Source organism: Xyrauchen texanus, chromosome 27 (assembly GCF_025860055.1).
Source record: "Xyrauchen texanus isolate HMW12.3.18 chromosome 27, RBS_HiC_50CHRs, whole genome shotgun sequence".
NCBI lineage: Eukaryota > Metazoa > Chordata > Actinopteri > Cypriniformes > Catostomidae > Xyrauchen > Xyrauchen texanus.
The window spans coordinates 11,446,053-11,460,264 of record NC_068302.1 but is presented as its reverse complement, the minus strand read 5'-3'; the positions used below and the strand labels follow the sequence as shown (position 1 = coordinate 11,460,264).

The 14,212-nt window shown below is 35.6% G+C and overlaps 1 protein-coding gene across 6 annotated transcripts in view; it reads left to right on the top strand.

The window, feature by feature from the left end:
* Window positions 1–14,212, top strand: part of LOC127620789 (vinexin-like) — a 74,512-nt gene that overhangs the window by 42,341 nt on the left and 17,959 nt on the right. For all 6 annotated transcript variants that reach the window (XM_052094027.1, XM_052094028.1, XM_052094029.1 and 3 more), the window contains exons 6-12: window positions 1,363–1,426; window positions 2,279–2,302; window positions 3,175–3,268; window positions 3,394–3,487; window positions 7,493–7,561; window positions 7,785–7,910; window positions 11,639–11,694. In XM_052094027.1, coding sequence (XP_051949987.1) covers window positions 1,363–1,426; window positions 2,279–2,302; window positions 3,175–3,268; window positions 3,394–3,487; window positions 7,493–7,561; window positions 7,785–7,910; window positions 11,639–11,694 — 527 coding nt within the window. The remainder of the gene's footprint in view (window positions 1–1,362; window positions 1,427–2,278; window positions 2,303–3,174; window positions 3,269–3,393; window positions 3,488–7,492; window positions 7,562–7,784; window positions 7,911–11,638; window positions 11,695–14,212) is intronic.

Here is a 14,212-nt window from a genome sequence, read left to right as displayed (position 1 = left end):
CTATGTTGTTTTGAGCCATTTTTAGTTAAAGGGATAGTTCACCCAAAAATGAAAAGTCTCTCATTTACTCACCCTTATGCCACCCCAGATGTGTAAGACTTTCTTTCTTCTATAGAACACAAACAAAGATTTTTAAAAGAATATTTTAGCTCTGTAGCTCCAGACAATGCAAGCCAATGGTGACCAGAACATTGAAGGTCCATAAGGCATCCTAGAAGTAATCTATGTCTTCAGATGCGATATGATAGGTGTGGGTGAGAAACAGATCAATATTTAAGTCCTTTTTTTTTTTTTACTATAAATTCGACTCCCTGCCTGGTAGAATGTGAAAATCGAGATTTATTGTAAAAAAAAAAAAAAGAAAAAAGGATTTAAAAATGGATCTGTTTCTCACCCACAATTATCATATTGCTTCTGAAGACATGGATTAAACCAAAAAGTCGTCAAAGTTCTGGTCACCATTCACTTCTGGTCACCATTCACATTCATATGGACCTACAGAGCTCAGGTATTCTACTAAAAATCTTTGTTTGTGTTCTACAGAAGAAACAAAGTCTTACACATCTGGGATGGCATGAGGGTAAGTAAACGATGACAGTATTTGTTTTATTTTTGAGTGAAGTATCCCTTTAAGAGGCATCAGGAAATTCAAATTTCTAGTAATTCTTACATTGGATATTGATATACATTTTACATTTAGTCATAAAATTTTACATTATTTATATTCAAATAAATATTTTATATAATCTTATTAAAAATATATATCTTCACATGTATCTCACTGGTTTGGTTGTAGTTAATATATATTTTGAAACGTCAAAGGATGCTCAACTTTGCAAATTAAAAAGAAATGGCATACTACCTAATAATATTTAAATGTGTCTGTTATTATTCCAAATAGATATTTATTTATTTATTTTAAAATGTAGAGAGAGTTACAATATGGTTTTTAATGAAAACCATTGGGTTATGAATGTTTTACAAGCCTAAATTTCACTGGGTCGAAATTGACATGCGAATGAAAGAGGTGATGCTGATTCTGAATGCAATAGAACAGCATTTAGCTTATTCTTTTATAATTATTGTGCATGCATATTTGTCCCTTTTTAAATTTTATTTGTTAAATGGGATCATTTCACATGAACTAGCAAAAAGGTAATTAAACACATTTAAACGTAAAAGAAATTCACCTAAAGCGCTTAAAATATAGGTTATAATGTATAATCTTTAATACATCCATAAAATCTTGATGTTGTTAAAAATGGTCATGGACAGGTTATGTGTTATTATGGTAATTACAGTAAGTAGCCATATTATAATGTTTTTATTTGCAACGATAAGCAATGCAATTTTTCTTTCCAGAGCGTAAACAAGCCCAAGGACTGGTACAGGAGCATGTTCAGACAAATCCACAAGAAACCAGAGGGTATTTGCTCTCTTTCTCCTCTCTCTCTCTCTCTCTCTCTCTCTCTCTCTCTCTCTCTATCTCTCTCTCTCTCTCTCTGTAGGGTTTTGCAGTGCTTTACCACAAATTGCTGTTATGCAAAACTTCACAAAGGCCCTCAAGGAAATCTGGCAAAAGTCCTGAGCTTGATTAATAAACAGATGCTTGAGTTTTACCGCTTGTCTACTAAACGACTTTAATGACTGGAGCACTACCTAATGTAATTGAGTAATTATGAACAGCAAATTGCAGCATTATCTGACTTGCTCAATGTGTTTCCATGGACACCATTGTTGACTGAGTCTAATTGTGCCTATACAAAGAAAGACTTTAATAAAGGGCTTTCGTGTGAGAATTTCACATGGTATCTTATTTTTACAGAGCTTTTAGTCTTGAAATAGAGAGTAAGTAGTCATTTAGCTGACACTTTTATCTAAAGTGATTTTCAGCACATTTATTACAGGAACAATTTCCCTTGAGCGACCTGGAGTTTGGTGTTTTGCTCAAGTGCAAAATAGTTATAGTTTATGAATTAAACATGCAGGGATTTAACCAGTAGCTTTCTGATCACTAGCCCTTAGATATTGATCAGTTAGTTTTTACATTGAAGAAAATGTTAACCTAAAACATGTGCTTTATGTAGTAACATAATTTTAAGGGTAACAAGGCTCCTTAGGGTACCAACTGGAGGTTACCACTTTTTTACAATGTTAATAATGATTATGTCGAACATCTGAAGTTCAATGCAGATTAAAAAATGCTTACTTAGTTTCATGCATTTAGTATCTGCTATTTCTACTAATTTAAATTTTTTTTTTTTTTTTGTTTTTGTAGAGGCTGAGCTTGACTGGAGAGAACGTAAGTAGCTAAATTCTCTAGTTACATTTGACGTGTAAACATTATTCTGTGTTTTGGGCACTGTCTATTTAATATGACTGCATCCAGAACTTGATTATGCAACAATGATCCATCCATCCATCACCCAGAACTCTATCCATCTATCCATCAATCAATCCATCATCCATCCATCCCACATAACTCAATCCATTTATCCTTCTATTAATTTATCCATCTATCCATCCATCACCCATAACTCCATCCAGCTCCCATAACTCCATTGATTCATCCATTTATCCATCCATCCATCCATCCATCCATCCATTTATCCATCCATTCATCCATCACCCATAACTCCACCCATCCCCCAAATCTCCATCCATTTATCCATTGATCAACCCATCCATCCATCCATCCATCCATCCATCCATCCATCCATCCATCCATCCATCCATCCATCATCCATAACTCCTTCCATCTCTCCATCCATCCATCCATCCATCCATCCATCCATCTATCTATCTATCCATCCATCCATCCATCCATCCATCCATCCATCCATCATCCATCCCCCATTCTTCTGTTCATCCATCCATCATCCATCCATCAATCCATTACCTATATCTCCATTCATCCATCCATTCATCAATCCATCATCCATCCATCCCGCATAACTCAATACAGTTTTCCATCCATCCATCCATCCATCCATCCATCCATCCATCCATCCATCCATCCATCCATCCATCCATCCATCCATCCAATCAACCCAATAACCCCATCCATCCATCCATCCATCCATCCATCCATCCATCCATCCATCCATCCATCCAACTCAACTGTAAAACTGTAAGCTGGTTAATTTGACATTTCTTTTCTTTATCTATCTACAGGGAGGTTGTCATCTTCTCCTTCCCCAGACTCTGCCCAGCAGGATGGGCATTCAAACCCCTTTACGCTTACCCAGCACGGAGCCCTTCCAGACTGGTGAGAGAGAGAGATTTGAGTTTTAAAAGAGAGAAAACAGTAGTAATGTTTAAGATCTGTTATTGCATGAACCAACAATGAATGTTTGGTAAAGTGGCCTATGTGTGTGTGGGATTGGGTTACAGGGCTGATCTGGGTGACATAGGGAAGAACCCAGAGCCGAAGAGCATTTTTGACTTTGAGCCTGGAAAACGAGCAGCAGTGGAGGAATGTACTCAGGTAAGAATTAGCTGTAAAACTGCATGTCAGTTAACTATCACTGCAGCACCTGACACAAACTCCATGGATTTATTAAGACTCATTTTAGCAAGCTATTTCTGTAAAGAATGTTTGCCAGTGGGTGGGTGTTTTCTGTAGATTATAATGATTTGCAGGAATGCGCTTGACCATACATGATCAAAAACATCCAAATGGAATGTTTTTACAGGGAGTTGTGAAACTTATATTTGTATAGTGTAATCCTGTACTGTACAGTTACCACTATCTTCTTATTATTGTTGCTGTTTTGCATGCTAAGTATTTGGAATTTTTCTTAAAAATTAAGTAGACATTTAACATACGCTTTTGTATGGTAATACACAATGTAATCAGAAGCATTGTACAGTTCACTTTGGTCTTTACAGCGTTATAAGCAAGAACAGAATATAAAACATGCAGTTTCAAAGCAATGTCATATTAAACCATACTTACTAAATTCAGTGAAACCTTAAAACACTTAAAACAGAAAAACCTCATTTGTAAAGGACCATATTGAAGTACTATATCACTAAACATAAAGGGGTTTGTGATATGCATTTTTGTGGTGATAAAATATCAAAGGATCCTTGACAATTACTACCCCTACAAAACATCCAAACAAAAAGTATGTAAAGAGAATGAAAGTGAGAGAGGGTCCTTCTTCTAAAAAAAATTGCATCTGTTTCCACAATGCTTGTGCAGATGAGCTAGTTTGTCTACCCTTGTTTAGAAACATGATAAAATAATAGACCACAGTCATCAGTTTTCCACATCATTGGGTGCAACCATATTTTAAGAGATAAATATCTCTTTATCAGTGTAGACTTTTATATATACATCGGCAAGAAAAAGTATGTGAACCCTTTGGGATTAGCTGGTTTTATGCATTAATAGGTGATCTCATATTCATCAAAGTCCCAAGTATAGACAAAGCACGTTGTGCTTAAGCTAATAACACATAAACAATTATAATATGTCATGTCTTTACTGAACACAGCTAATTAAACATTTACAGTGCTGTGCAACAAGGAAGTGAACCCTTGGAGTTAATAACTGATCGATCCTCCTTTGGCAGCAATAACCGTAACCTAGCGTTTCCGGTAGCTGTGGATTAGACCAGAAGGAATTTTGGCCCGTTCCTCCTCTTCTTAGGATGTCTGGTCCATCCCTTCTTAGGATGTCTGGTGTGAACGGCTCTCTTGAGGTCATTCCACAGGATCTCTAATAGGTTAAGGTCTGGACTTTGACTGGGCCACTCCAAAAGGTGGATTTTCTTTTTTTGAAGCCATTCTGTAGTGGATTTACTTGGATATTTATGATCAATGTCCTGCTGCATCACTCAACTTCTACTGAGCTTCAGCTGGTGTACAGCCACCCTGACATTATCCTGTAAGATATCTTGATGAATTTGGGAATTCATTTTTACCTCGATGTTGGCAAGGGGTCAAGGCCCCAAATCAGCAAAGCAGCTGCAAATCATGATGCTCCCTCCACCATATTTCACCGTTGAGATTATGTTTTTATGTTGGTATGTGGTGTCCTTTTATACCATATGCGATGCTGCATGTTCTTCCCAAACAATTCAACCTTAGTTTAATCAGTCCACAAAACATTTTCCTAGTTGCATTGTGGAGTGTCAAGGTGGTCTTTGGCAAACTTCAGGTGTGTAGCAATGTTTTATTGGAAAGCAGGAGCTTCCTTCATGGTGTCCTGCCATGGACACCATTCCTGTTTAATGTTTTCTGTATAGTAGACTCAGAGATGTTTACCAGTTCCAAAGATTCATTCAAGTCTTTAGCTGTCACTCTATGGTTCTTTTGTGGTGTGCCCTTTGAGTCATCTTGGCTGGATGGCCACAGTACTAAATCATCTTCATTTATAGAAAATTTGTCTAACTGTGGACGGATGCATATATAAGTTCTATTTTGCGAGGCATGGACCACGTCAGAAGATGATTCTTATAAAATAAGAAAGTAAAGTCATAGCATTGCGAGATAAAAGTCAGAATATTATAAGAATAAAGTCATAGCTTTATGAGATTAAAGTTGTAGTATTACGAATATAAATTAATAGCATTGTGAGTTTAAAGTAGTAAAGTTTTGAGAATAAAGTCGTAGCATTGTGAGGTTAAAGTAGTAATGTTTTGAGAATAAATTCGTAGCATTGTGAGGTTAAAGTAGTAATGTTTTGAGAATTAAGTTGTAGCATTACGAGATTATATTATGAGAATGAAGTCATAAGGAAAAAACACCAAAGTAGCCTACTGTGGTAGAGAACAACAAAGTGGAGAAGATATATATGCAGATCTAACCATACCCTTAGGACAGGGGTGTCCAAACTTTTTCTACTGGGGGCTAGATGCCATTATTGAATCATCTTTATGATATGCTTAATATTATGCAAGTTTTAATCACATTTTGTGTTAACAAAGGATATTTCTTTCTCCAAGAACACTTGTAATAGAACAGTGATGCAATGGCAGAAATTAAGGGGTTCTCTTCTCGAGGCAAAAATGCCTCAAAATGGGAAAAAAAAATACCCTAATGTTTAAACGGGGCCTGGTTTCTGTTACTTTAAGAGTAGCATTATACATTATCTCATAAAATATTTTTTGAATAAAAGTAAGACAGTACATTTTATATGTTTAGAAAAAATGCCTCATAAACAAATTCCTCTGAAAATTATATCCATATGGCAATTATTGGAAAAGATCATTTCTGACCATGCATTAATGTAACAAATATTATAATATTTTGATGCCATTCTGTGTTACTGCAAAACACAAGCAGTTTTTGGTGTGATGCATAACAATAATCAGAATATGTTACATTTTCCTACTATGATGTGATTTAGGGAATGACTTTTTATTTATCGGTAATTCAATCATAATTTCTGTTCTGTTTTTCTGTTTTTCTGTGTTACTCACTAAACTTGGTACAGCCACTCACCGTTCGCTCTCTGCTCAGTTGTACAATGCATGGTATTTGGACATTTTATCAAGAACGAGAATATGAGCAAAGGATCTAACCCAATACCACTCCTATAAAAACAAACGCATCATTCTAGTTGCATGGCGCCTCATCCGTGGAAATCTGGAGGATTCCAAACTCCTGAACTCATCCAATGGTTGAAGCTGGTGGCAACTAAAGACAACACACCAGTGGAGATAAATGCACTGTGAAATGTGGCTGTACATGACAGCGACACACAGTGCTTCTCTCGCGGGCCACATCAGAGTAATCGGCGGGCAACAGATAGCTCGCAGGACATAGTTTGGGCACTACTATTTTAGCACCAATTACTGGTTCCCATTTATGATTGCACCAAAGAGGCAATTTACTGGATATGTCTGGTTATGCATTAAAGATACGTTAGATTTGCATTTTAAACCGTACTCTTGTTAACGACTTTTATTCTTTTAGGCTACTTTTTACGTTGTTCCTAAAAATATTATGATTTTATTCTCATAATGTTACGACTTCATTCTCATAATGTTACAACTTTACTTTTGAAATATTTTACTGTGGCACTAAAACAGTGCCAAAGCTCTAGGTAACAAATAAACAAGGCGAAACAATTGAAGTCTAATTATATAGGTCAACTGCCCATCTTTTGATGCACACCATGACTCTGGAAACCATTAATTTATCTTCAAGTAATATCATTTTACTGTTTGTGATTTTTATACAGGACATTGACAGCAATTGTCATTGGAAATTCATAATGTTTAATAACTGTTTGTTTTAATTATTCCTACTGATCATGACCATCATTGATGATCATCATTGGTTCATTGGCTAGGCTTATATGACATCATGATGATAATGCAAACTTTGAATATTTCTATTTAGTTGTGGCAGTTGTTTATACAGTTATTACTAAATACATCAATTGCAGAAGCCTGTATCAGTGCTTTGGTTATCTAAATGTGAACTAACAGTTTTGTACAATGCTGAAGTCTCTGTTGGGGTTTGTTATGTTTTTCAGTCTCTGATGCCTGAGTCACACTCATCCTTAAATTACACATCAGTGAAACACCAGTCTCCCTCTATAGAGGTGAGTGTCTGCCTTCATATAGTTCCACAAAATACAATCTTACTTTATGTCTTTGCTTTGTGTCTTGTGACTGTTCTAATGTCAAAAGTTCAATTTAGCACATACATTAGAAAGAATTCATTTTTCTTAATTTCCAAATGGTGACTTGTGTAACCACACCTTACAATTTCCATCACTTTATGTAATCTACTATGTGTCACCTGGTTGTCATGACATTGCTCAGGCGACATTGGTGTCAGAGCTGAATCGTTTTGAGGCGGAGCTGGACTCAGACATCCGTGGTCTGGAGAGGAAACTGTCACAGAAGCAGCAGAAGCAGCAGCAGCAGCAGCAGCGAGGCAGGGGTGAGGTACTGACCACCCCCTCCCCTTCTCTGACAGATTCCACTCACAATCCTCAAAAATCACAGATTACACCCTCTTTCCCTCATTGATCGCAGAATGGCTTCTCACTTTAATAACATATGATCTTATAGCGCAAACCTACATCAATTCCAAAATTCCATTGAACCCTCCTGAAGATAAGATTGACTCTATTCTGCAATAATTTCACAGCAATTCTCTTTTTCTCTGACTACTACAAGACTAAGGAGTGACAAATATCCACCCCCACAGGACAATGTTATTGCTCAAAGGTTGCTCTTTCAAAGCTCAGGTGACCTTATGGAGATCTCAGCTAAGTTGCATCATTGTATCAACTTTATCTCAGATGTTTGTCCTAAATTTCTTAGGAGAAATAAAACCAGGAACAAATAGGACTATTGTTAACATACAGTACAGTAAAAATATAGAGCTATAAAACTGATGTTGAGTTCATATTTAAATCTCTGACTTTTAAAGGAATAGTTCACCCCAAAATGAAAATTCTCTCATCGTTTACTCACAATCGTTGACCTTCTTTCCTCTTTTGAACAAAAATTAAGATTTTTAGAAGAATTTCTCAGCTCTGTAGGTCCATACATTGCAACTGAATGGTGACAAAAACTTTGAAGCCCTAAAAAGCACATAAAGGCATCAAAAACGAAATCCATATGACGCCAGTGTTTAAATCCATGCTTTCAGAAGCTATATAATAGCTGTGGTTTAAAAACAGATCAATATTTAAATCCTTTTTTACTATAAATTCTCCTCCCTGTCCAGTTGGTGGTGATATGCATCACAAATGACAATGCAAATTGTCAAAAACAAAAAAAGAAAAATGTTGAAGTGAAAGTGAAAGTGGAGAACCCCTTAAACTTAAAACTTTAAGTTCTGCATATGCATAAGTCAGGCATATAAGGTATCATTTGAAAGCGTAGTTTCTGAACTTTAATGAGCTATCCATCACTTCTGCATGTATGTTAAATTAAATAACAAAATAAGGCCTAAAACATTCAACAGTGTTGAAAATTAGAGACCCATAGATGAAATGGGATAGAAATATTTATATGGAAAAAAAAATGTCCTTCAAATAGCACCAAAAAGGCCAAGTCATATATCAAATGAAAGATGTCATTCTCAGGAATGCGAGTGTACAGTTCAAATTTGGTTCCCCTAATACCACAGTTCGAATGATTTTCAAAAGTATCACAAAGTGAAATGTGATTTCTGTAAGTTATCAAATACATTAGTATCTTTTTTTGTGCCGATCACTGCTGTTGTAAGCCATAAATAGCTAAAAACTTTATATCTGCTTTCACTTTAGACAATTTTCTACAAAAATTGCCATTTTTACTGAATAATCTAATGTTATATTTTAGATGTCCAGAACAAAAATGTCATCCAGCAGAAAAAGCACTATTGATGATAAAATGTTAGACATCATCGCAAAGGGGAGGATCTCATCTTTCTAATGACTCTTAATTGAGCTTCTAGTCCAATCATAGGCCGAGAAATCTGATGTGACAATCAGGGTGGTGCATGAACTGAAAGTTAGACTAATATCTATGGTTGAGCACATCTTTGAGGGCTAAAATGCGTTAGAGCACCACCTACATTTCAGATCTGTATGTTGTGATGGAATGTGATAGAGAATTATTTTTAAGTGCTTGCTGCCATCTAGTGGAATGATATAAGATTTTTCAAAGTGAGGTGGAGTAAACAGAACCAGAATTACATGTTTACAAATTTGGATTTTTTTATTAACTCTGTTTATCATATGAGTATAGACACATATAATATTATTTATAAATAATCAGACTCTTTTTTTATTTGGGGGGATTTCTGAAAAATGTATGTGTGAATGGTGAGCTTTTAAATTTGAGTGTGAAAATGGCCTGCGGCACCCCAAAAATCACCAGAGTTTATATATTGATCTGTCTCTCACCCCACCTATCATATCGCTTCTGAAGACATATATTTAACCACTGCAGGCTTATGGATTACTTTTACAGTATGTGCTTTTTGGAGCTTCAAAGTTTTGGTCACCATTCACTTGCATTGTATGGACCTACAAAGCTGAAATATTCTTCTACAAATCTTTATTTGTGTTCAGCAGAAGAAATAAAGTCATGCACATCTGGAATGGCAAATACTTTCCCTCTGAAATGTTATAGAGTGAGAGCTAAAGAAAGAAATAACACAGCCGGTAGACAAGACAGGGAGATAATTTGAGAAAATGTGCTTGGCACACTGCAAGTACTCTATCTCTCTAAATGGCTTTTAAATCTTATAGACTTCTAGACAGATTTTAGTCATCCATTATGACCTGATTTCTTTCAAATTTCCACTCAGACAAGCTATTAATTTAATGCTCCCTCTTGTTGTGCCATAAAATGGTCAATGGGTGACTCAGCACTGGATGTTTGCCTTCATGACTGACAGCTGTGCATGCTGATCCGCTCTGTCACTTCCTGTAATGCTGAAAAGCCAGCTGCAAGCATGCACAATTCATGTTTGTTCTTTAATTCTTATCTGTATATTTGATCTGTTCTTGCCATGTCTCTCGTTCTGTGGTTCTCAAAGGAATGTTCCGGGTTCAACGCAAGTTGAGCTCAATCATCAGCATTTGTGGCATAATGTTGATTACCACAAAAAAAAAAATATTTTAACTTTAACTTAACTTTAACTTTAAATACACACCGTTTTAAAAGTATAGCTACTAGACGTAACCATTACCAACATAACTCTCTGTGTTGCATCCAATAACAGGATTACACAGTTTGTTAGTCATGGCAAATATTGGATATAACTTCATACTATAAAGTTACAGTAATCAATTTTTAACACACTAAAATCATGTGAAGTTTACAACTTGTGTTAATAGACTGGCCCATGTACTTCCAATGTTAGTGCATAACTGTAAATGCAATTTTTGCTTTTTGCTTTATTTTATAAATAAAGAATGAGAAAACATATTGTTTATGGAAATCAACGTTATGCTACAAATTAGCATTAGCAAAAAAAAAAAAAAAAAAAAAAGGAAAGAAAATTCTGTCATTATTTACTCACCCTGGTGTCGTTCCTATATCATATGACTTATTTGCTGCTGTGGAACACAAAATGAGAGGTTTAGCTATATGTCCTTGCTGATCTTTTCCACACAGTGAAAACGAATGGGACGTGTCTTGACACACCTTGTTTGAATGTACATGAGCATGATTGAGATTTAACAGCTAATGGCAGATGGGAAGATTTTCAGCAAATAATTATTTAAATTTCAGTTTGTTCCTCACACAAAGCAGTTGTATGGCTTCAGAATGACTTGCAGCTTGAAGTACTTTTATGGTACTTTATGGGACTTTTATGGTGTTTTTACTTTGTAACACTAGAGTAAACAATGACAGAATCTTTATTGCACCTTGAACTGTTTAAAGCGTTTCGGCTCTCACTGTTCTTGGATGATGAATCACATTCTGTGGAAATCCTAGCCGATGACATCACTAGTTCCACCTGATTCATACTTGTAACATGAATCAATGGAGTGTAGGACCCAGGGGAGTAGTGCAACCGTCTGTGCAGGAATGGTTACCGCCTCTTGAGATTTTCTTCATACTGCTCCCAAATGCTCCTGCTTGAACTGTGTCTTTGAGAGTTTGAGTTCATTTTTGTTAAAGGGGAATGCCAGAAGTCGACATACTGTGATTTTTAATTATTACAGGGAAATAGACCCAACACAACAGGCTCAAGGAAACAAGAGAATAGACAAGAGAACAGGTAAGTCTGTATGTTTGTGTGTGTTTATATCTGCAGTGGTCACAAATGGTATTTGAACATTTTATAGAATATCAAACCAAGGGGCATCTGCAAACAAACTGATGCTAGAGCTTTTCTTATTACTAACGTCACTTTTCATAGTAATTTTTGGAATCAAACCAGTTTCATGGTAATTATTAGTGGATGTATAAAGTCAGTTCCCTTCAAATTCACACAGGTGTCCAACTATGAACATGTTCCACAAATGTTTTACAACCAAAATGTGTCCAAATACTGTTTTGCCTTCATTTGCTTGGGAAGTGTATTTATGCAGTCTTTCTTTAAAATAAAAGCCACATGTGTTGATATTTTGGTATCAAATTCACATTCATACATTTTTAGGCGTGTCTTGAATGTCCAGATACTTTTTGAAGCCACTGTATTCATTCTCTAATATCACAAAACATCTGTATTTGATTGATTTTCCATGTTTAATCATGTTTATGTTTTCATGTATAGCTTTAGTATACCTGAGACATACTTTACTTATACTAGTTTTTCATTATGCAGCAAGTTTGACAATGCAGTCTATTATATCAATCTATTGATATTGCCAGTGATGCAAAACCTCCATTCTTCATGCTTTTTCATAGCAATAATACTTGTTATGCAGCAATATTGTTAATGATGATACAGTGTGACTAACTGCAGTAGATTCTCCTTTGTTTGCAGTCTGTTATTAAGTTCATATGACATGGCTGACCTCCTCATCTGATTGGTTAATTGTTGACTTTTTCTCTGACAGCCCACATACTTGACCCCAAGCTGAGCTATTTGTGTGAATTTATGTGTGCTTGTGTGTTTGTGTGAGTGGGTGTGTTTATGTCTGTGTGTTTCAAATTAAGAATTTTGTGGTCGTAACTTTTTTCACATGCTTGACCTGGTTGATCCTGTTATCCGAGTGTTACAGTATTCATAGAGAGAATCAAGCACAATTTGAAGTCAACATAAAGACATTCATAATTTATTTTAATTCCATAATGCAACTTACTTTTGTAAGTATTATTAATATAACACAAAGTAATTTATTGCATAAGTATTCACCGCCTTTAATGCAACTCACCTAAATCATCACTCTGCAACCACCTGGTTTCAGAATTCACTCAGTTCATTAAATGGAGATCACCTGTGCACATTCAAGGTGTTTTAAGGGATTTTTTTGTATAAATATGCCTGTTTTTGTATTGTCGACTTACTAGTGAGTCAGTATCTTGGGAAAAACAACACCATAAAGACAAAAGAACAAGACATCAACCCAATTGAAAATCTGTAGATGGACTCGAAAAAGACTGTACACTCACTATACCCACACAACCTGACAGAGCTTGAGCAGTTTTGCAAGGAAGAATGGGGAAAAATTGCAGTGTCGTGCCAAGTTTTTAATGACCTATGAACATACTAAATACTGACTTGAAGGGGTGAATACTTATGCAACCATTATATTGTGTTCATATTTGTTATACATTTTTACTAATTGTTAGAAATGTGTTATGAGTCTTTTTCTGTTGATCAGTGTCAAAAAAGCCAAATTAATTTCATTATGATTTAATATTTAAAAACAATAAAATATAAAATCATCCAAAGGGGGTGAATACTTATTATAGGCACTGTTAAATACAAAGTTTGGTCCTTCCAGGCTTGTAGTTCATAGCTTCATGTCCATTCTGACAGCTGTAGCTTCAATATTTTTTCTGCCAAGTACAGAAAGTATTTTTCGGACTAACATACCTCACAGGATCTCAGACACATTCTTGAATTCTCTCACTCTTTCTGTATTTCTGTTGCATGTAGATGAGGTCATGCTCTTTTCTGCCTCCTTCAGACCCCCCACTAACTCTCTCTCTATTCTCAAAATACCATAAATGCCCACATTGCTGCAAAACTCATAAGGAGTGAGGAAGGTTTTATGGCTTTCCTTATTTCTGGAATGATTTATGGCCCTGGGGCTGGAAACAACTCAGGGACTTGTTGCATTGTTCAAGGATCAGTATGCTGCAATTATTTCCAGCTTAAAGGAATAGTTAGCCAAAAACACATTAAATAAAGAAAATTCTGTCATCTTTGTCATTCCAAACCTGTATGACTTTCTGTCTTTCGTTTAACAGAAAAGGAGATATTTTGAATTATGTTTAAGCTGTTCTGTTCCATACAATAACAGCAGTGACAAGGGGCTGTCAAGCTCCAAAAGGACAAAAAAGCACAATAAATGTACCTTAAAGGTAATCCATATGACCTGTGAGCTATCTTCCAAGTACTCTGAAACCATACCATGGTTTTGTAGTTAAAGACTTTATTCACTGAAAATCTTCTACTCTAGCTTGGCTCTTAAAGGGATAGTTCACCCAAAAATGAAAATTCTCTTTCTCTGCTGAACACAAACAAAGATTTCTAGAACAACATTTAAGCTCTGTAGGTACATACAATGCAAGTGAATGGTGACCAAAAACATAAAAGACAAAAAGGCATGTAAAGGCAGCAT